The sequence below is a fragment of the Chroicocephalus ridibundus genome, chromosome Z (genome assembly GCF_963924245.1).
Source record: "Chroicocephalus ridibundus chromosome Z, bChrRid1.1, whole genome shotgun sequence".
Lineage (NCBI taxonomy): Eukaryota > Metazoa > Chordata > Aves > Charadriiformes > Laridae > Chroicocephalus > Chroicocephalus ridibundus.
The window spans coordinates 45,900,650-45,924,111 of NC_086316.1; the positions used below are offsets into that span (position 1 = coordinate 45,900,650).

General features: G+C 36.3%; 1 protein-coding gene across 4 annotated transcripts in view; it reads left to right on the plus strand.

Annotated features, from left to right (window-relative positions):
- The window catches only part of PRUNE2 (prune homolog 2 with BCH domain), a 146,766-nt gene that overhangs the window by 62,339 nt on the left and 60,965 nt on the right, over positions 1-23,462 (plus strand). For all 4 annotated transcript variants that reach the window (XM_063319587.1, XM_063319589.1, XM_063319588.1 and 1 more), the window contains exon 7: positions 22,657-22,815. In XM_063319587.1, coding sequence (XP_063175657.1) covers positions 22,657-22,815 — 159 coding nt within the window. The remainder of the gene's footprint in view (positions 1-22,656; positions 22,816-23,462) is intronic.

Consider the following 23,462-nt stretch of genomic DNA (forward strand, 5'->3'; position numbering starts at 1 on the left):
ATTTTGTAGTTGCAAGTTGCAAGGGAGTGGTATATGAACCCTGTAAGATACACTGGGTATTTCATGCCTGCAACTTGATTATAGGTTAAAATTTTAAAGTATGGTTATTATGTTGTAGAGTAGAGTTCCATGCATAGAGTCAGGTGAAGTTTCTGCAGTAGAAGTTGGTAGTGGAGGCAACTGAAGGAAAAGAGCTTTCAGGGATTCAATGTCTGGTCAGAAAGGGCATTCCAAGAGTCAGAGAAGAGGTGAGATATGATGGCAGAGGAGGAGAGTGATCTACTGTCGCAGACGACATAAAGGCATAAACCAGTATGAGGTGTGATACAAACCAACTTGAAGCTTCACCGTCTCATGGGCTTCGAGACTATGCCATAGGATTTTTCTTAGGGATAAGACTACTGATTTGTGGCACTGCATGCCACATAAAAGTGTGCTATACATTGACGAGTTTGTGTATATATATATGCACCATAACTATGTGAGGAACATGTGAGCTGTGAAGAAATATGAGCTGTCTACCTGCTGTGTAACATGAAATTTTTGCCACATGGAAAATGAATTAGGCTTATTCCATTTAATCTTAAGTTAGCCATTTTCTTTGTTCTAATGCAATTTAGTGCTTATTTCTGTCTGTGAGGATGCATCTAGATTTCTGACTCAGATCCTGAGAAATAAATTTCTAACTTTATGAAATTCAGGCTTGTTCCGAGAAAGCACCTTGCCAAAACTTCTTGTTTCAAAGAAATGAAGAGAGGTTGGAGTCTCTGCTGGTGTAACTGTTACCAGGCAGGAGTGTCATTTCTCTCTTAAATTTGACCATGCCCAAGCAGTAAAACTGACTCAGTTGCACTTGGTAGTAAAATCCTTTTCCAGAACAGCTTGTTCTGCATATCATTTGGCTTAAACTTTGCTATTTACAAGGAAGATTTCACAGCTGGAAGAAGTATTTTTAGTGAAAGTCAACTGAAAGAAAGGGGCTTGCAGGTGCAGAGTGAATTAGCATTGTCCATAGAATATTCTAGAGGTAAGATATAGTCCACTTTCCATTGAGGGAAAGTATAATTGTAGGCAGATGAGTAGCAATGCTGTTATACCAGAGACATAGCCCAAGACAGCATCTTGGATGGTTCCTACAGTAAAATAATTTACTATTTGTGCAAAGCAGAATGAAGATGAAGATATGATATGTGGAGATAACTTCATAATTCCAGAGACTGAAGAAAATTAGAGACAAAAAGTCTCATGCAGATATGGAAGGCATCTCAGATTTTAGTAGTGTTTCATAATCACAGACAGTAAAGTTGAAGCTCTTGAAGCTCTTCAGAGAAGTCAAAGTGATTTAGTTACAATGGGCAATTGCAGATTTTAACATAAAAGAGTTTATTTTGGGGTCAGAAGATAGAAGCTTTATTTTCCTGAAGAAAAAATTGCATTAGTTTTGCAGTATCTGTATAATGCTGTGTGTCTTCACAGTTTTAAAGATACCCCACTGGTAAAGCTTTAAAAAAAGGATCTCTTGACCTCGTGAAAAAGTTAGTTATTTGGAATGTTAAATGCAATTATATTGACATATGGTGATAATGTGATAAAGCGTAAGGGTTAAAGGTTGAAGGAACCATGGCTTGGCAATTAGCAATGTAAATGAAACATTCATTATCCAGCATGCTGAGAAGTTGATGAACTGTACAATAAATCTGAGCCCAAGTCACTACTGAGATAACTCATTTCAGACATAACGGTATTTATTAGGATCCTGGACATTGTTTTGCATTCTCTGATGCAATATCTTGCCCTATAGAAATATTTTATCCTTTAATTTATGTGAAACTCAGTGCTAAAAATTTGTAAGACCCTAAGCAATTATCCAAATAATATAGAATAAAAAAGGAAGAAACATGAAAGACTTCAAAACTCATCCTACCTGGAAAGATGTTTGCTTAGATGTATTGGTATTTCTCCAATGTAAATTGTCTCCAGTGACTTAATTCATTTGAAGCCATTTTTTATCTTACAAGATACAATTGAAATCAGAATTTGACCTAGTAAGTAGAGAGCCAATTAGTCAATATTATAATTTTCATTTATACATAAAAGAGGGTATTTTTTGGTGAGAACAGAAGATGTAGAGTTATTTGGGAGATGATGCAGAACACGTTTACTCAGTATTTTAAGTTCCATGAAGATTCCGATTGAGTGTTATCAGGCCTTATTACAGTTAACTTTACTTGTGTCTCTCTTAGAATGATGTTTAGTGCCAATAAAACTACAGCTAAATTTATTAATTTGATAATAGCAGTGGTAGATTACCTTCCATTCATTAGACAGTTCTATGAACAGCTTAGGAGGAGTTCCTAATAATAATATAAATAGTGCATCATTTGCTCAGTAAAAATAACTAGGGATAAGTTAACAGAAACCAAGACACACAAATACATGATAGCTTTCTTGTCAGTGACACAAAAGAATTTTACGTTCAAGTGATTGGTGAAAACAGAGTATATATTTGTTTGTGTTAAAAAAATGTTGAAGATGTTTGTTCCTTTTAAAAGCTACCAGTTTATCATGGCCATAGCAAGTGATAAATTGTATCTTCTGCTCCAGCTTTGCATCCCTTTGGCATTGTTAGAAATTTTTCATTGCATTTTATTTTACATAGATTTCCCACAGTGGAATAGACAAATTTCTTACTATTGAGGCAAAACATTTGAGCAGATATGTATTAATGACATATAAACTCTGAGGGAGTGCCACATTTTAAGTAGTTTTCATGCTAGTTCTGTGAAATTTTATTCTTATGGATCATTATGAATCCCGAAAGATCCCATAATGATTTATGAATTGAGCCAAACCCCTCAGTACTCCCTTAATCGCCTCATCTATGAGTATCTGATGCACATAATTCTCACTTCACCCATAAGGATCAGCAAGAAATGCAGTATTTGGTCAGTAGTACAAGGAAATGTAATGCATTGTTCAGAAAAGGAGTTTAATAGTATGTATTCTATACAGAAAAGATAGCATCCCTATACGTATATAGTATGGCATATTTGCATACTATTCCGTACTACACTAAAAGTACAAAGAAAATGCAAGGAAAACTCCTAAGAGTGTTCGCTCCCCCCCGCCCTTCACTCCCCTTCATCATCTTGGAATCTCTCTAGTTCTGTCATTCAGCTGAAAGATCCCTGTGTCAGCATGGCACACAGGGTGGAGGATGCAGGATATGTTGAAGATCCTATGGGAAGCTTGTAGCAGCAGCAAGAATTAAATTTGGTACTCCGAATTCTTTAAATAGCAATTTAAACTCAAAAAGTGTTCTAACCTTCTTGGAGTAATTGAGCTGGATGAGTATTATATATGTCCAAAAAATAGGTTGCAAAACAGCTCTAATTTCAGGAACTACTTGGTTTCTGCTGTGGTTATGTCAGAGCATGGCTGTACCTTAAAACCTAAATTGTGGAAACTTTACAGTGGGTGAAGCCCATCAGCCAGAATACTTGTTATAAAGACAGATGCAAGTGCTGTGTTGAGCACAGCTCTGCCAGAACTGAGAAGGTACCTACTAGGTTGTTATAAAATTGTGAGGAAAACACCATGAAGAAAATATTTAATATTTAATAACTCTTAAGCTATATTTATATAAAGAGTCTCTTATTTAGTGACCTCTGAATGTCTTTGGACAGCTACCTAGCTTTCACTTCTGTGGCTATTGCAGTAATATCAGTTAGGAGAGTCTGAGGCATTAAACTCTGAAGTGCATAATAGGTCATTCTTTACCCAAATGTTTTAAATTAAAAATGACCGCAGATGTGTTCTTTGCTTGTCTTTTTTTTCAGACTATTTCACTGTGACATCTCTGATCTAAATAAACTTGCCGAACCCCAGCTTATTGGTACTATTTGGATAAACAGTGTTCTGAATTACAGTATTTGTAAAGTCTTTATTTCCTGACTACTTACTGATTGGCTGTACCAGATCAACTTGAACTGAAATGTGCAAGCAGTATGTTGTATGTGTGTTTGTATATTTACAAATATATTGTTTTGGCAATGTATATATGCACATGGACACTGTTGAAATATGCAATATTCAGTATATAAACAAATTATATAAAACATATATCATTATATAATATAATTATATGTTTTATAATTATATTTATATAATATATATATTTGCATCTATTATATAAAACATACAATTATATAAAACATATATAAAATATTCAGTACATATACAGTACAAAATACATATGCATTAGATTTGTTTCAACACGTTTATTTCCACAGGCAGCTATAACAGTAAGCAAAAGTTTAGAGCTCAGGTCTGAGTGTTGCCTTTACTAATTTTTAGGTGTTTGCTTTAAGTACTATGCTTTCAGTTTCTCGCTGTTCTTTGAAAAGCTATTTGAGTTTTAAAAGAAAGTTTCATGGAGAAGATTGGTCATATTGCATCTCCCATCACAGCCTTCTTTTAGATTTGTTAAGCTTTCTTTGCCATGTTTTTAGCTGAGCTTGAAATTTCCTGTTGGCCAAATGTGGAAAATCCACCAATCACTCTGGTGTCGTGACAATTCAAGACAAGTAAGCCAGAAGACTCTAGTCTTTCCTAACTTTCTAATGTAGAGACATCTTATGATGATATGTCAGAATATGTCTAACTTATTACAAAGTCCTTGAACAAACCTTCTGGAAAGATCATAGATGAGATAAAGGAAAAATAAGGCATTGGGAATTTTTTTGCATACTAACATGAAGGTACCTACACATACACTGTGCACTTTTCAGACAAGTGAAGGCAATGTGGTTTTTTTACGACATCCAACAAAAATAATACTGTGGTATATGGGTAAGTTCTTGAAGCTGAAGTCCAAGCAGTTTCTCAGAGTTCCAAAACTAAGATTAATAATCTTTTTTCTATATATCTGTGAATTTCTCGGTTAAAACCAATAGAATTATTCAGAGGCAAATACATAAGCATGAGGTCCTCATGTGAGATAGGAGGGTCCACCTGTAAACAGCAAAAATACCAGTCTTCAATCAATATTTTTTCTTATGTTTTTCTGGGTAGACCACTCCAAAGTACCACTAGAGTATCTCTCCCATCAACAAAATAGGCTCTTTCCAGTATGATGCTAGTGAGTCACTAGTAACCAGTAAGAGTCAGACTTGAGGTGATTTTGTCTATATTTTTTATGTCAGCTGATTTATAAGTATCAGTTGTGGGGTTTGCAGTATAATCTGATTGGTGGATTTTTTAAGCCTAACTCTTCTATAGCTGGTTAGAGATAGAAAATACTTGTATTTTACTTGATCACGTTTAGGCTGTGCTTTCGAATTGCTTTCCTCTTGTCAGCTGCAAGGCCAGAACTAGATCTGACCATAATTCTTTTGGCAAACATTGTGGGAGTCAAAAGGCCTTAGACCTTAGACCATGTGTCTTGGGAGAAACAATATTTTTGTTAACTTTTTAGTAGTTCTTCTGGCATGAAAACTGCTGCTAAGAGCTATGCTTTGCAGAATGGATGTGAACCAAACAGTAGTGGTAAGTGATGGCACAGTATTGAAAAGACTAGGAAGGGAAGGTGGTGGCTTTCCATGTAAAGACCATGAATATCAAGGCACTCCATGAAAACAGTGTAAATATTATTCTTTTAGTAAGTTTCCTGATTACTTGAGACAGCTAAATGCTTATCAGACCACAGAGAATAGCAAGCACAGAGGTAGAATGTGAATCTACAGAGCTGGCTGTAGTTGACATTTACTATTAGCTAATTAACCAGGAGAACATTTATAGTATGGGTGAAGCGTGCCCTTTTGTAAGGTGGCTACCTAACACTACTAACAAACAGTACCCACTTAACAGCTTGTTTATTCATATCCTGCTTACTGCATACCAACACCCTTGTTCGTCTATTGTGGAAATTACAGTCTTGGCTGAGAATTTTAGTGGTAGCGTTCTTCTGTGGAAAATTGGAGCCATCTACTGTCCAAAGAGAGCAGCATTTAAAGTGAAGTGAGTGATTTTTCTTTTTTGTCCTACATCCTAAAAAATTCTCCAGTGTTTGCAACATGGATGCAAAATTAATTCAGTATAGATGTTTCTGGAAAAAAACACTTATCCATTAGTACATCTACTCAGAGGCATTTATCCAGACTTCAGCCTTAACTTATTAAAAAATTTGAATTACATAGGCAGCCTAAGAATCAGGAAAGAAGCTGGACAAACTGGAAGTGTCCAATGTCTAAAAAACTCATTCAATAAAATTAACGTTTTTTCTGCTCAGTTCATAGTTAGCTTCCATTCCTAGTTATCTTCTCCGTACTTTGAAACAGAGTCTCATTTGGTAAAGTACAGTTCAATTCTGAATATGACTCAATGGAAAAAGCATGCCAGGGTCCTAGTTTCCTATTTCTTCCTGATTTCAGATCTAATAGATATACAAAATATTTGATCATACATTGAGGGGGGGAAAAAAAAAAACCAAACCAAAGCAATCCCCAGGCCTGGAAAAAGTCATGCTTTTTTTGTTTTTATGTCTTTTAATATGTCTTCCAGCTCAGATCACACTTTGGAAGCCTGTCAGGATCTTTTTCCTCTAATGCTTCTCCACTACTTCTGCAGGCCACACCATGCCATCGTCTGCTGGCCAGTTGCCTCAGTTATGCCCTTGTGACACCTAGCACTATGTTTCAACGTCTTAAACAGGTGTAGCTACATGGAACTAAACAAATAATCGTATGTCAGCTTCAGACATAAAATAGGCTATAATCCAGGCAGCTGTTCCTTAGTTGCAATGAGGTATTCAAGAGTGGGAAGAGAGAAGAAACATACAAACCACTTATTTGCTGTTGAAGTCAAAAGATACACACTAATTAGTTTAGCTTGTAAGGTTCCCCATCATTTTCATTGCTGTGGTAGTTGCTCAAGTCTTATACACATATACAAACACACCCAATGCCAGTAAGACAGTATTTATGTGTAGGTTGAACCAAATGATTATAAATGAATTGAGGGATGTCTCCTGGGATTGGACATAAAGGTCTTGTAAACTGAAAATTTTATAAACAAACAGCTGTTGGGAAAATACCATTATGCTGTAATAGCTGCTATTAAAATCCATTAGCAATCTTGATGGCCTGTTTGAATTTGATGCATCATTTGCTCTGACAGCATTTCTTTCTAAAGAATTTTGTAAAATATATGTAGATTATGAAAGACAGTAGTAATAGACTAGGAGATTAACACTGATTACACATTATACTTCCACATGCCAATCAAGCTTTGAAGAATGCTGCGTATCCTCCGGTTTAAATGTCAGTGGACAAACAGGAACACATTAACCTGAACAGCTGCAAAGCCTTCTCCATCACTGTGGGAGAAATACACAGCTCTGCAGAGATGAGGTATTTTCAGGTTAAAAAACATGTTTCAGGCAACAAAATAAGTCTCCAGTGTTTTCTAAGAGTTTGTACGCTCTCCTAATTGATGCCAAACTGTCATTCTCCTCCTGCTTGCAGATCCAGATACCACAGTGGATACCAGCTACCATAGGGGTAGGCATGGCCTGCAGACCATGCTGCTACCACGATTAGTCAGACTTCTAATGAGATTTTGAAAAATCTGTATGCCGAGGCCTATCTGAAAGCTCTCCTCTTTTAGAAACAGTTCAAGTGTGATCTAAACTGTCCCTTCAGAAACAGGTATGAAAAGCCACGGAGTGACATGCGTATGTGTCTGTCTGTAGGCAGAGGTAGGGATGCGTGTAGCTTGTTCATGGGTGCTGCAAGGGCACCATCTGCTGGGTGAACCAGAATAAAAGACCGAAGCTTGTCAGGGCGATCAGACTTAAATGCCTTTTAATCAAGACTTCTTGTCTCCTCCCTTTTTTTGTAATGCTCATACTCAGATGATATAATGCTTGTTATCTTACATACTTTCCCGTTTCTTTCTGTACCTTACATCTTTCAATGTTTTATTCAATGAACTCAACAGAGAATTCTTTGTAAGTATTATTCTGGTATAAACTCACATGCCAATTTTAGGGATACCCTCTTTCCCCGCCTCTCCTTCTACCTGTTCTCAGTTTCTTTGCCATATCCTCTTACTCCTCTCTGATGTCTGTGAGCAGCTTTTTGCTAAAAGGACTGGCAAAGGATGCTGTGTCTTCTACTATTTCCTCACATCGCTCCTCCTCTCCTTCAAAGTACAGTGGTGGCAGTAAACCACACCTCGTATGTAAGAATGTTGTTCTACTGAAGTCTGCAGTACAGCCACAGCGAGTTCCTTTTGTAAGTGGGAGGAATAGAAAGGTTTGTGCTTTAGAGTAGAGAGAGATAAGTCATTGCCTTTATGTCCTTCTAGCTCTGGACCATTCTGTCTTATTTTCTTTTGCAGATTTGGGGTTTAAAATTTTTATTTAGGGTTATGATACAAGTATCTTCATCAAAAGAGCTGTAGGTCTGTGATACTGCTGTTTATTCTGGTGTTGTCTTAACAGAGTTGCAAAAGGCTAAAACTATAGTAATTGCATCATTTAACCTGCAAGTTGTTAAAAGAGCCTTTACTACTTATCAGCTGCTGCTTGGCTTTGATAATATATTATGCATGCCACTGTAAGCCTCTCTCAAGCACTCAGCCATAGACAGTTTTGCAATGCACAGTGTAGTGGAGGGAAAGCTCTCATATCATTCCATATGGGTTTTTTTCATGGTTTGAAAGAAGACTGGATGCTATTTGGAGCCCCAGCTTTCTCATTCACATGTCAATGTTTTTACTAATATTTTCAGAAAATAAATAAGGGCCTGAATTTAAAGACATCAATTTCACAGAGGCTGAAGTGAGAGCATTCTAAAAATGAGCCAGCAGGATAGAAATAGTTAACTATAGGCCTAATTAATAAGGTGCTAATGCAGGTATTTTTTACTTCCATTAATTACTTCAGTTCCATGAATTTGGTAAGATTTTAAGATATTTTAAGTACATTTTATCTGTAAGTCTATTAGCAGTTTGACCACCCTACCACCCTATCTTTACTTCATTTACTTCAATATTCAGGCAACACAAATTCAACATTTAAAGAACTGTATTCAAAACCTTCAGTTTTGAAACCTCAAGTTATCAACAGGCTACCGTGAAGTCAATGGGTAGCAGTACAAAATTTAGTATACAAGCTGCTTGCTTTGTTACATGAAATTTTGCTTGGATGTTGCTGAGAAGTACTTGTTTCTTTCTTTACTGTGTTAGAAAGATGCGTCAGTGACAATGCATGACTGCATTCGTGAAGCAGAGGGTAAACAAATGTTTTCTAAGGCATTACAGCTATGCCTGGCATGCCTGTGGCAAACTCAAATGTGTTCTGTTAACTTGCTATGTAGTTATTTTGTTGTTAATTTGTTAGTTTGTTATTTATTGAGTTTATATTTAAATATATTTATTTACTTTATTATCAGTAGTCTTACTATACAACTTACCTGACAGATGAGGCTTGGCTCAAGACTGAAGTGCTTGAAAGCAAGCTGTAGTGGTGTGAGGAGAGTCAGCTGTGCTAGCTGCAGTCACTTGTGCCCAGGGTGGAATTGCCAACAGTTGCTAAAGCCTATTTTAAACTTGCGACAAGCTGCCCAGGCACTGCCCACCTAACGTGATCACCACCAACAAAAGTTTTTGGAAACTAATTGGCCTGGCTGCTGAAAATGGAAAAAAATTATTTTCTATGCCACTCTTCCCGTAATGTTAAAACTGAGCTTGCTTTTTTGTTGATTAGCTCCCAAAAAATCCCTGTATTGTCTGTGTTCTTTTGCCAAAAAAAAAAAAATCTGTTTACACATTCTTAGTCATAATTCCTTTTAAACATTAAGGGTTCCATGTAAGTATCAAGTAAAATTAGAACCGTATTAAAGGTATTCGATCTGCTTTGGGCCCTGAGGGCCAATGGTTGTTCAACAAGATCTACATGCCAGTGTCAGCAGAGCAGTGGTCCTATGCCTCAGAGTGGTTAACTCCGAGTTGGATTCAGGCTACTGTCTTGCTTTGCATCTCATTTTTCAGTTTTACTTGTCAAGAGAAGAGGGTAAGGCACAACTTTCTGAAGCATACAACCTGAATAAAGCCCATACGCTGAGGAACTCGATCCTGCCAGTTGTCATCAAAAATCTGCCTTACACACAGCTTGTATTTTGTTTTCAGAAACTTGAACCATCTGAAAGGTAAAAGCTGCTGTCTTAGCTACTGTAAATGTAAAACAGAGACAAGGGTGCCAACAGCTGAACTTCTGCCCAGTGTAACCAAGTGTGTGTCCCCTGACAGGCATCTGCAAAGAACTTTGTTTTATCCTGTTTTTTGCTTGTGTTGGTAATGACTCCTTTTATCTCCTCTGAAGGAACTGACTGTTTAACAAATGAGTTGCTAAAGGCATTTTTCTTGCATAACTGTAAGTGCTTATTGGAAAAATCCTTAGGAAAACTTAAGTGAATTTCAAGAAACTGGATTGTTACTCTCATTTGTAAGAAGACTGGGATTGTTTTGGTGGCAAAGTTCATTGTACGTTATTTGATCATCTCTGTCCAATACCTAGTTCCTGTTCAGAAACTGCCAGTGCAGATGAGACTAAAGCCAGTTCCACTGAAAACACATTGATCCCTGTTTGTTTGTGTGTCTTGGAGGAAGATGCTCAGGTTCCTCATCAGAGAGATGAACTGAATGAATGGAAAATTAGTTACTCTTTTGTCTCTAGTTTTATTCCAGATAAGGGTGACTCCATACCAACAAGGCAACATGGGTGGCCAAGCAAAGTGCCAGTGATTTAGCATATGGTGCAAAACTGATTTAATAAAAATAATTCAAAATGCATTTCTAAAATTTTTACATATTTAGCAGAAAACTTTTACTTTCTGGAAGGGCATTTTGCTAAAGTTGAGTGCCTGAGAAATAGCATGAGTACTCTCTGTGTAGGGAACTGATTTGGAGAATACTTACGTGTACACTTTTAGCGTGTGTCAAATCTTTTGAAGTCAACTAGAGGCATTCCATTAACTTCTAGTTAATGTGCTTCTGAATTGGCCTATTATGTCAGGCTTGCAGAGTGAACACCTAAACGTAATAATTACTATTTCTATTTCTTAATATGTAGAGACCCCAGTTAGAGTGGGGTGTTTCAAAGCCATGGATCTGTGCTGCTGAAAGGAAAACATATATTGTGAACCAAAGGATAAAAGCACAATAAAGACTGAGGTACAATCAAAGAGCATTTTGCCTCAATGGGAAACTGTGTTTGCAGTTAGAGAGATTTGGGGCAATAGGAAAAAAACTGTAAAAAGCAAAAACTAAATTCTTAAAGTGAAATCAGTGGTTCCTGCTGAGAATTCAATTGCAATAGGAAGGAGAATGAGAAATTGGAAATAGGAGCAGAGAATTCATGACAGGGAAAGTAAAAAATAACGTAGGTCAAGAATTTGCAGCACTGGAGGAAGAAAACTTACAGGACAAAATAGTATTTTGTACTCTAGAGAATGAAAGTAAGTACTACAGTTGGGAGAAAAACGGTTTGCAATCAAAAGACCAAGAGAGGAAACAAACAGCTCTTTTAGAAAGGCAGAAAGAGATAGCTAGATGAAACAGAAGGCTTCATGGATTACTAAAATTTGATGAAGCAATCCAAAACTGACACTTTAACAACTTAGAATATATTAAAAGTGATAGATCTGAATCCTGCACAAATGGTTCTTTTGAATTATTATCAGCTGATGATTTTCAAAGCAGGATTTTTAATGGAGAAAAGAGGCTTGGATCCTGCACAAATCTGTATGCCTGATGGACCTGTATTGATAAGAGTGGTCCATTTTTTTATCTTGCAATTATCTTGCAAAATCATTTGCCCATCGATGTAAATAGAGTGAAATAACTTTAACAGTTAAGTAACTAACTGCAGTTTTTTCCAATGGTGAGATTGAGAGATGCTTACATAAACTAGCAAAGTAAATGTGATGGAAAAAAACCCCAAAGGTATAAAATAAAAAAGTCAGCAATTTGGGATTTAAAATTGCCATTTACCCTATACACAATTTAAAGAGATTTGATGGATTATAAATTACTAAAAATTTTGGTAACTGAACCAGAAACCAGAAAAGTGTGAGTGCATCTGCATTGCATTGCTGTATGAGGAACACTCAGATTGAAAAACAGTATTCACCAGCAGATTTTTTTGGGTTTTGGTTGTTTTTTGGTTTTTTTTTACTGATTAACTAATCATTTCACATGAAATACCATTCCCTTTTAGAAGGAATTAATGCTGAGAGATAATGTTGTCCCATAAGGTATTTTCAAAGTTTCTTCTTTTGACTGTTTTAGCTGCGAGTTTTTGAGTTCCATCCAAAAGATTTTTGCCATTTTTACAGTCTATATTAGTGTTAAAAACGTCGGTATTTTGTTATTAAGTACAAATTTCACCAGATTATTTGTTCAGAGTGCCACACTGGAGGAAGAACGGCAGGTTTCCTTCTACGTCCTATACACAAATGAGTTTTCCCCCTAAGCGTAGTGGATGGGGGAACAGGCATGCTGGGAGAGACATGGGTGCAATGGGACTCTGCTAGGCCATATCACAACAACATCAGGTGCAGATGTTCCCTGGCTGCTCTCTTTCGGCAGCAATAGGAAGGCTGGCAGCATTTTTCTCTCCTTTACTGAAGAGAGGACAGGGTTGGCTTCCATTGTATTAAAAAAAAAAAAAAAAAAAGCCTTCAGGAATAACTCAGCTGCATTATTTCTAAATATGCTCTTGGCTGAAGACTGATGATTTATTAGCTTGCGTGAAAGTAGTTTTCAAAGATTAGAAGGAAGTTATTTCCTGTTACAGGCACGGATGTTATATGTATAATATAGAAGGTATAAATGTATATATAATTTTTCACACTGTCTCTCCCTGCTGCCTCTGATGGTCCCCATTTACGATATTGCTAGCTCCTTGCTATTGACGGTGGGTTTAAATGTACATCTAGTCTTGCTGTCTCCAAACAAAAAAAGTGTTCCTGAGAGCAGAAGAGAAAGCATTCTTTCATCCCTCTATAGTGGCAGCAACTAAAGAGATATAGCGCTTTTTGGCAGACAAAACTACGTGTTTATGGGAAAATGGCAATAGTATATTGTTACCATTGTTATGATGAAGGGAGTCTCCATTTCCAATTTAAGCTGCAAGCATTAAAAGTGCACATAAAAATAGCTCACCATCCTGCCCTGGCATTTCAGTTTTTTCCTTGATTATATCTTCAGGAAGAATTAACATTTTGATACAACATTTGTTCATGGATTTGCAGTGGTTAAATCAATAGTTAATGAGGTTCGTCGTATAATTTGAGCTTGTAGTTTGTTTATGCTAGACCAACTTTATCCATACTCCAAACAAATTATCTCTTATAATCACCAGCCTGAAGATAAATCTCTAAATGTTTTTCTGATGATAGTGCTGTGGTTGGCAGGTGTTAGAAGTGCCTCCCAGGGACAAAGATTGAAGATGGGCTTGTTCTCACAAATCCTTCAGGCGAGGTTGTTTAGCTTTCTATCCTGTCATCTGCAGAGGAGCCTTGTATGGTGCCCTGCTAATGAAATCTAATAGGCAAAGGTCATATATCTTTATGAAGAAAAATGCAAAGCTGGTGAGTGATAAATGTGCTCCATGGGGTTCAACGGACGATGCTTAGCGATAAAATCCATGTTTAAACAGTGTTTCAAACGGCTTGGCATATCTCTGTTTTTTGTGCCTTAACTACCTTTTATAACAAATAATAATATGGATGGGATTAGATAAATACAAAAACAGTTGAATATGCAGGCAAAGTTGTTTATGTAATTAAAGAAATAGGTGGGGACTTTAAGTAGGTAATTATTTTTTAGTATTCATAGCATAAGGAATAAGATGGCTCACATGAAAGTACATGACAGTATTGTATTTAAATTTCAAAGCTCTAGCAATAGAAGCATACTAGCTAGTGTGAAGATGTGAAGATTTAGGTAGATTCTAGCATCAGTAGTAAATGAAAAATGCCTTTGCCAAATGTCAAAATATCAAAAAAACGTACCAGCATAAAACTGCAGATAGAACTTGTAAAGAATGCAAGTCAGTGCCTTTAAGAAATTGCTAATCTGAAGTTAGAAGGAATTAAATAACCAGATATTGTTGAATCACTGCTGTTTTTTGAGAAGTTACCAGTTCATTTGCTATAGTTATACTGCTGAGCTAAGAGACAGTTCAATAAATCAACTCAAGCTTGATGGATTCTACAAACCATTGCAATGAGTGCGTGGAAGAGGAAAGAAATCTCTTAGTATTCCCTCTTTGACAAAAGGGTATGCAAAGAGCCTGAATGGATGAATGGTTGATTAATTTTGCCAGAAATTTTCTTGACAGCCAGAAATGTGTTTTTGCGTTAACATGTTTGCATGGGAATTATTTTGTAAGGTATGAATTATTACATATAAACTTACACCTGAGACTTAGCTGGCTAAAATAGACAGCTCCTGGTCAGTATACATAGGGTTGTGATGTTTCTTATATTTTAATTTATCACTCTGGCAAGTCAGCCTTGTGCTTGTTACCGCTTGCTAATCAGTCAACAGTGAAATCAAATATTGTATGTGATTAAATGAACCTTGTAACTGAAGTGCTAAGTTGTGTCTTTTTCAGTATTTTTTAATTGATTTACAAGCCATGGAAAAATCAGATGGAAGTTCTTAACCTACAATCAGAAAGCAGAATAATATAAAGGAGAATAAAAAAGTGTACCGTATGCTATGTCCACATGGAAATAAAAATAGTGTTTCTTTTTCTCCTCTGTGTTTCTGAGGTAAATAATGTATTAGGTTTTATATACTACACTGTAGTTTAGTATAGAGATTTTTTCTTTTCATTTCGTACATATTTTGTGCATGTTTGGTACAGGTGATATTTGCTGGTCAGCATAGTGCATAAGGCGGTCAGTGGATTCCTTTACTTTTAGGCTTTGGATGCTCATACCTGTGGTTTCAAAATAAGAGGCTTTCCATGCAATTCACTCCAGAAAAATATGTACATACTTACTCCAGCCTTTAAAATGACCTGGAGGGAGTACATTTTAACATAGTGCAAGTACATTTCCTTGTAGTTCACTACTTGCAGCAAAAGTCATACTGTTAGGATTGCAAGTTTTCTAGTTTGCCCCTTTAGCTTTTTCACAGACACAGAGTTTTAAAGACACACTTGAAAAAGGAGGTAGCATTTAAGCCTTTAAACTTGAAAATCACAGTTATATGTTTTGCTGTATTTTGTATTTTTAACGACTCCAAACTACTTATCCTTCAACTGCCAAAAAAGCTGAAAAAGTGGCAGCTTTATCTTTATCGGTCACAATTTTCTTATTACAGAAAACATCCATTGAGACAAATTACAAGTGCTTTGAATTTCTTCCCTTCAAGACGGAAATAAATAAACACTTTCACCTTTGTTTCACTAGAGTAGATGATATACATCCGTTCTTTTTCTTCCAGATTTTGTCGCCGTCTCATATTATCACGTCATTCCGGTGCACACCACAACAGCATGTACACCATTACTTATGTTTGTTTATGTCTTTGGGCTACGTGCTTCATATTTATCAGTATCAGTTTATCAGTAGCAGCAGCACCTTGACAGGACTTCACCTCCAGCCCTTCTGATCTATTACGCTTTTTGAGCATTATGTGCACAGACCCCAGGGAGCATTTTGGGCTGTCGTATTTCAGGCAGTTAGTTGTACACCTCAGGAGTCAGGGGAGGCTGCCTTCCTTATGGATAAGGACTCGTGTTGGCTCAGGTGGGTGGCAGTGATGGCCACTGAAGGCAGGTGTTCCAGCCGGAGGAAAAATGTTCTAAGCCAAATGGGCCATTATGCTATCCTTGTGTTACATGGATATCATAATGTCCCTTAAGATACATGGAGGTGCTGTACCTCAGCTGCTAAATTCAAAGCTGTTTCAGCTAACTCTGAAAACGTGGAGTAATGGCACTGAAGTTTTACTGTTTCCCTGAGCATCTTTTTTTCTTATTTTTTTTTTAATTTTGTGAATGAATCAAGTCTTCCCTGGAAATCATGTGCTGTGCTAAATACACATAAAACATAGACATCTTTATAAGTTCCAATGAAACATAGATTAAAATGGACAAGCCTAGGTTTGAGTACACAGAATTTGTACTTGTTTCAAGTACAGGTAAAACTTGTTTAGCTGTAATCTCAATTCATAAAGAGCAGATCGTTGTTGAGACACATTATCCTAAAATGTGCCAGTGCTGCAGAAAAAGCACTGTTTCGAGTGTGAAACTGTCTAAACACACTTTCATTGAACAAAGCATGATAATTGCTTTTATTGTAGATGAATCCTTCTTTCTTCTTTGCTTTTTTGTTGTTTTGTTTTTGTTATTCTGCATTTAATGAAAATAGACTGTAAAAACGCATTCTCACCGGGGAGTGAGATCAGTGCTAAACAGGCACTCATGACATTATTCTATACGCGGTGTTTCACAATGCCATAGAATTTCCTGTTTAAATTTCTTTCTAAGTTAAGCTCGGGAGACCTGAAGTTAAACATAAGGTGTGACTGGGATCTCTACAGAGCAGGGTAGCACAAGCTCTCAGGTGCCCATTCTCCTGCTTTTTGGTTTAGGACATAATACCTATTTCGCTTTAGAAACTTGAGAGAGCAAAAGAAAGAAATTAGAATTAGCTGCTTTTTTGTTCTTTTCAGAAGACTGGTAAATATAGGTACAGCTGAGCTGCTATTTGTTAGATTGAAATGCACAACAGAAAAATTCAGTCTTGCCTTACAGAAAAGAAGGTGAATTTTGTACAGAGCATTTTCACCAGTGGTGTTGATATAAAAAAGAGGTAAAATAGTCAATATACTTGTCTGTGTTTCTGGAGTCTTAGAAACACCGTACTGTCTTATAAACACCATACTGTTTATACTGTTTTTTTCCATTTTTACTGACCTTACCTGAAAACTTCTATAAAAAAATTAGTCTGTTTCTGTTCCCCCCCCTTTTTTTTTTAAAGGAGGGGGCTTCTAGTAATTAGCTGGATTTACAACAAATGGCACACAGACTGTTAGCTCTGCATGTGTGCTATAACATTGGTGTTTACCCTATTATATTGCAATTTAAGTATGTCATAAAGTTTTATCAGTGATCACATAGAAATAAGCTGGAATGCAGAAGTACTGACCATGAAATGTTAAGAGAATACGGTTTGAAGCAGTATGTATCGACTTTTGTATTGTGATTATTGCTTTGGTTGTGAAAATTATAATAGGATACAGCGATATTCCTCATTTATATTTTGTGATGGTTGGGTATTTTTAGCAAATGAGTTGTCAGCAGAAAAGCTTCATTAGACCCATCAGGGTATCTGCCCATGAATAACGAATCCCAAACTGTACTGACAGTTTCCTTGAGCCAAAATGATGGAGCACCTCTGACAAAAGCCATATTGTGCTCTCCATGTGAGGAGTATGAAGAACAAAAGAGACAGTTTGTTCTTAATTTGATCAGGTTAATATTGACACAGTTAGCTTAGAAGAATCAGAAGTGTGTGTAATGTACATTTACAGTGATCTCTTGGGTAATTGGCTGTTGTCTTCATGAATCAGAAAGTGTTGCTAGAGGTGGAGAAGTTACAAATTCTCTTTGGATATTTCTTGGAGATGTTGCTTCTTTTAAAGGATCATCCACGTTTGTAGTCATGTTAACTATACAACTGAAAAAAAGAGATTCCTGTAAGAAAATGGGGTTTCAGAGAAAGAAGTTTCACGACAATACACAGCCTCCATAAAATGGTATTTCTCAACAGAAATACATAATAACTGAACAGGTCACATTCAAAAATGCTTCAAAAGTCTGTGGATTTCTTAAACCTTCTCATCCTGTTTAGTCAGATGATAAAAAAATATTTGTCATTTCAGAATGTTCACCATATTGTAATGTTGTAGCATTGTATAAACTATTTACATGCATTAGCCAAAACAAATGCACAATTTTATAACAAATTCTAAGACACTAAATTTCTCCAGTATCCATTTGCAAAATATATTTACTACTAGATTCTGTTTATTTCAAGCATATTGCATTTCAAGTATACTTACAGCCCATTTTTTTTTATAGGTTGCTTAAAGGGCATTATGACATCTAATAATGTTCACATATGCTGTTTACCTGCTGTACACTATGCAAATATTAATTAATATTCAAGCCAGCACATGCTAATAAAGTAAGGAAAAGTAGTATACGAATGAATAGCTGACTGACCTTTGTCATGGCTTGGCTGTATGTCAGTGTATTTCCTACTATACTAATTCATCAACAGCATATTTTACAGTGCTTGTAATTAACTTGGGATGTAGCAGCTTAAGTGTTGAAACGATTAGCATTTTTTCATTTCTGAAGGAAATGTTTTATTTTCTGTTAGCATTTACAATACATGCAACATTCTGGTTGTTTACTTAGGTTAGCAAATTTGTGGAAGAGTCCATATGTCTACCACGTCTTTCAATATATAGTCTTTGGTAATTTATAAGAGTTTCTTGTTTACAGCTGTCTTCATTTGAATGTTTGAGTGCTGGTGAAGGGAGTAACTGAGTTGCGTTGTTGGTCCTAGTTTAAAAGAGTAAACTTTATGGATGTTTTGGGGGGAGGGATAGAATAAACAAAGTTTTTTAAAAAAATGATTACTTAAATTAGTAATATTTATTAACATCAGTAAAATTACCTTTGCTTATTTTAAAATTAATAGTTAATTTAATGTTTTGATTAATAGTCCAGTCAACCAAAAAAAAAAAAATAATGAGGTAGTCATGACACTGTAAGACATATAATCTGATCCTGCTTTTATTCAATAGCTTAGTCAACAGCATTTTCCAGCAAATTTATTCTTTGACCTCTTCTTTTATCAACATCTGTTTGCCTTATGTTTAATTTCTGGGTGCACTTAGTGAAGTAACAACTTATGAGAAACATTTATTATTGTTTATTAAAAGGACTGTTTATGGGAAAATTGAGCAACTTACATTGCTGGCTATTATTTGAATACTAATTGTTGCTTAGTAATAGTAACGTGAGAAGCTTGTATCTTATTCCTCATGCCACAAAATTAATAGGGTCTTGGGTTTTATACCTTTGCTGAATAAGGACTTGTTTGTCAGAAAGTTTTCTCATTGACAGGCTACGGGTAAACTAATAGATGGGATGTGATCAGCATCATTTTGCTTGACTTGGACTGTGTTCTGACATAATTAATGATTTCTTCAGTATTATTGTCAATTTGATGTCATTGTAATGACACAAATGAAACAAATAAATGTTCTTTTGCCCTCTTTCACTTTAAAATCCTGAAATAATTATCATATTTTCTTTAAAGATGTTTTCTTTCAATGTGGGGTATGGTGCTGGCACACCTAAACTGATTCCCATGTTCTCTGAGCAGTCTCTTATCAGTTGATAGTGTTTTGAACCTGGCGGCACTGGTCCATTATGATCCCAGTAAGAAAAGCATGAAGACCCAGTGAGGTATCTTTTAAAACTCTGTTTATTACAGCTAACATTATACGGATAAAACACTATAGATAATCTTACATCCCTATAGGTGGTGGGAACCCTGAGGGGTGTAGCATTGAATAAGCCTCCAATCCATGCACAGCATGCTGGAGACACCCTGTTCATAGAAGACATTTCCACCTTGTGGTCATTTTAGCTATTATAGGGTTTTCTTGGAAGGAAACAACTCTATTCCTCATTTCTACTGTCAATCACAAAAGATGTTCATACGAGAACCTTTTGCTGCACTGTTCGATAAAGGCAAGGTGGCACAAGTGATGTAATTGCTAGTGCCAAGTGGATGCTGCCTGCAGGCTTCTCCAGTACACTTAGCTGGCCGAGTTTATTCTGTGCCCAAGGAATATGTGTAGCACAAAACAGCACAAAGGCCAAGCTGGATGTGAAGCACATAGAAAAAAATGTGTAGTACATAGCTGATCTCCTTCTGTAGCTTGTACCCAATGGAGAGGGACAGGTAGCCTCCTCAGAGTTAATCTTTGTGCCTTTCAATCAGCAACATCCTGAGAACCTGAAGTAAAAAAATACACATTCTGAATAATAGTAAGTTTGAGAGCATGGAAGAAATGGATAGAACTTCAAATAGCTGGGTCACGTAATTACGTAGGCAGTACAGATCCATTATTGTTTATATTAATGTGGCCCAGTGTGAAGCTCTCCAGTCCAGTTGCTCCACCAGGGAAACATACTTGGCAACTTGCCTGCTTACAGCAGCAGGCTACCGGGTCACCTGCCGCTACATCAATTCCTCAGTGCTGCTCTTCATCATATGACATAAGTTAGCAAAAAAAACAGGGCACAAGGCAAATTCAGAATTTAGCACCTTCGGCGGCTTTATTATGGCCATTTGCATCTTTAGTTCCTTCTCTGACTGGTAGAACTGACCTTTCATTGTATGGCATTTGGTGCCACATCCTTGCTGTGGTAACCATTCCCGCCAATAAATAGCTGCTAGCATGTGAATGTTGTTATCTTGCTCTATTCTATTCATAGGCTTGTTCTATGATGCCCTGGAGGTCCTTAGCCGTAACCTCTAGAAGTATACCTCTGATCACCTTGCATGCACATATTGACTCTCCAGTTGGCCGTGGTTGTGACAGGGGGGTTTTCCCTTGCCATGCAGGCAGGTTAAGACGTTCCTCCCTCAAAATACTGCAGAAAGCAGGATTTTTGGAACTCCCCAACCTACAGCTTTGTGAGTGCCAAATGCAGGCTGAGATGATGGCAAGTATTATCTCAGTCAATGTCACTTTCCAGTTCAGTCACATGATTTTACCAGAAAATTTCTAATTCCTTACATTTTCAGCTGACACAAGCAATATGGAAGATAAAGCATCATAAGGCTTGAAGGACATTTTTTAGAATGATCATTTTTTTTATTTCTGTATAGCCTTGCAGACCAGATCCTTGATTGGTCCATGTCCTGCCTTGTGACCTCCCAATCTTGAATTGGCTGTGAGTAAATGAGATAAGGAGTTATCAGGGATTTTTAGGTGGTTTTGAATCTGTTCTGGTTCAAATTTTTTAGTCAAATAGATTTTAATTATTCCAGCTGCAGTTAGGAATGGGATAACTGAAGTACCTTTTCCATACTTAGGCACATTTTGGTACTTTTTCTAATATACCCAATGCTTGAGTCTTCAGAAAAACGTTACCGGTTTGGATATTTAAACCTTTTTCACCGTAATTTCTTGCCATAACCACCTATTCAGATTTCATATCTGAATGTCCACCAGTAAACTGACAGCTGACTTTTGTTTGTGCATTAATCTCTGTGAATTTCACATAAAACTAATTTTTAGGTGCTATGCAGACATCAAAGTGGAACTTCATCTCTAGTCTCGGAAAAGAATCTACTTCTAAAGCATTTGACAAACAGATTTTTTTGTTTTCAGTTTAACTTACAGGGAGGGAGATGCATTTTGTGGACACATTTGAGTAGATTAATAAATAGTATTTGTATATATGTAACCAAAACAGTAATTTATCAGGTAGGAGACAGATGCAGGGGAATAACATGCCAATCTGCATATCCAGTTGTGTTGTGTTCATGATGAACTGCTGTTTATTCAGGGCCAGTGTAGCTTGGCAGCATCAGAACTATTAGCTAGAAGATGACAAAAAATTAAATACAAACAGCAGAAACATAAAGGAGAAAATAAAATTTGTAAGACTTTGTTCACTGGCAGTTATCAGAACTGAGGAGTGAAAAGAGACATTTATACTTTGTGCATTATGTCCCCAGGTGGGAAAGAGGGATGTATGGTTTAGGTTCCAAAATCTATATCGGGCAAGTCCAAGTATAAATGAGAACAGGAATGACAAATGCCGTGTTTACCTCCTGTGTATTTGGTGTGTTGTGTGTCTGAAAATAAGCTTCCTCTTTTTTTGACAAAAAGAAATTTTAAAACTAGTTTGCCTTACTCTGTCTTTATTTTGGGGGGTTATTGTTTTGAAGACTTACACAGATTTCAGAAAGCAGGAAAAAAGGAATCTAAAGGAATAATCTGTGGTAAAATTGTATACAATCATGTATCATAACAGATACATATAAAGGGATGCAAAAGTAAGTCAGCACATAAAATTTCGTTTTGAGTGCCTGATTTTGCACCTCAATACTGTTATTTTAACGTCTACTATTTCAAATGGAGTATTGACATGAAAAATTTCACAGAATATTTTTATTTTTCTAACAAAAAATGGTTTTTATTTAAGAAATAGCAGTAGCCCAATACTTTTGAGCAACCTTGCAAAAGCAAATAGCAGGAACAAGAAATAATTCTGTTTCAGCAGCAGTTTCAATAAGGCAAAACCTACATTTAGTGTTTTAGCGTTTTTCAGAAATAAAAGTCCATTACTGTGCTGTGAGACAAGTTCTTGACTCTTTTTAAGCACATAGCTGTTTTGACAAATGGAATGGAATTATGTTGCCAGTTACAGACCATGATGCTTATTAACATTTCTGGCTACTTCCAGAACAGATTTGGATGGAAAGAGCAAGGAAAAGACACTGACATTTCTTTTAATTTCTTGCCATATTTCAGGACTGCGTGTTACACAGGAGTCTCGTTGCTGATCTGAAAGCATTCATAGATAAATATGGGTTTGATGTACTTGTCATTTTGGCCAACTGCTTGTCAGATGAGAAGCAAGAAAAACGACAAATAGCCGTATACTCCGAAAACTTAGAGCTAGGCAACCAAGTAAGTACCTGGAAAAAGAATCAAACGATGTCTTTCCTGAAAAAAAAAAGTGTTTTTTTTTCAAGTAGCGTATACTAAAGCATTGAATAATTAAGTGGGGTCAAAAAATAGCAACAGTTGGCTGGCAACTGAGAAGCTATTTGAAATGTCTGCATTATTTATATGATGCAAAATGAAACATTGTGATATTAATGATTATTTCAGACCAGCCTAATAGCAAAATTGTACAGTTACAAGAAACACAGAAAGAGACAAGATTTTTCAGTTTAGTTAAAACAGAATGATCTTTTTTCCTCCAAGTTTTCGCTTGATTCTGTATTCTGATCTACACAAACGTGTCTTTGGCAGTAACGGGTGAGCAAACACATTGTAAATGGTAATGACCAGAACTCATCTATGTGTATGTTATTGCTAAAGAATTTAAGCTCTGAAATGAAGCCAAATTATTACTAGGAAGTTCATTTATCCAAAGCCAGGTGCTGTCCATTTTTTTTACTATCTTTGTCCCCAAATGGAAGAAATCATCTCAGTGGCAACTATTTGAACCTTTTTCTTAGTCTTAAAAACTTCTGATTTTAGGAACAGGTGGCTAAATGATTCTATTGCTTTCCAGGTCAATGTAAATGTATTTATTTTATCAATCTAAT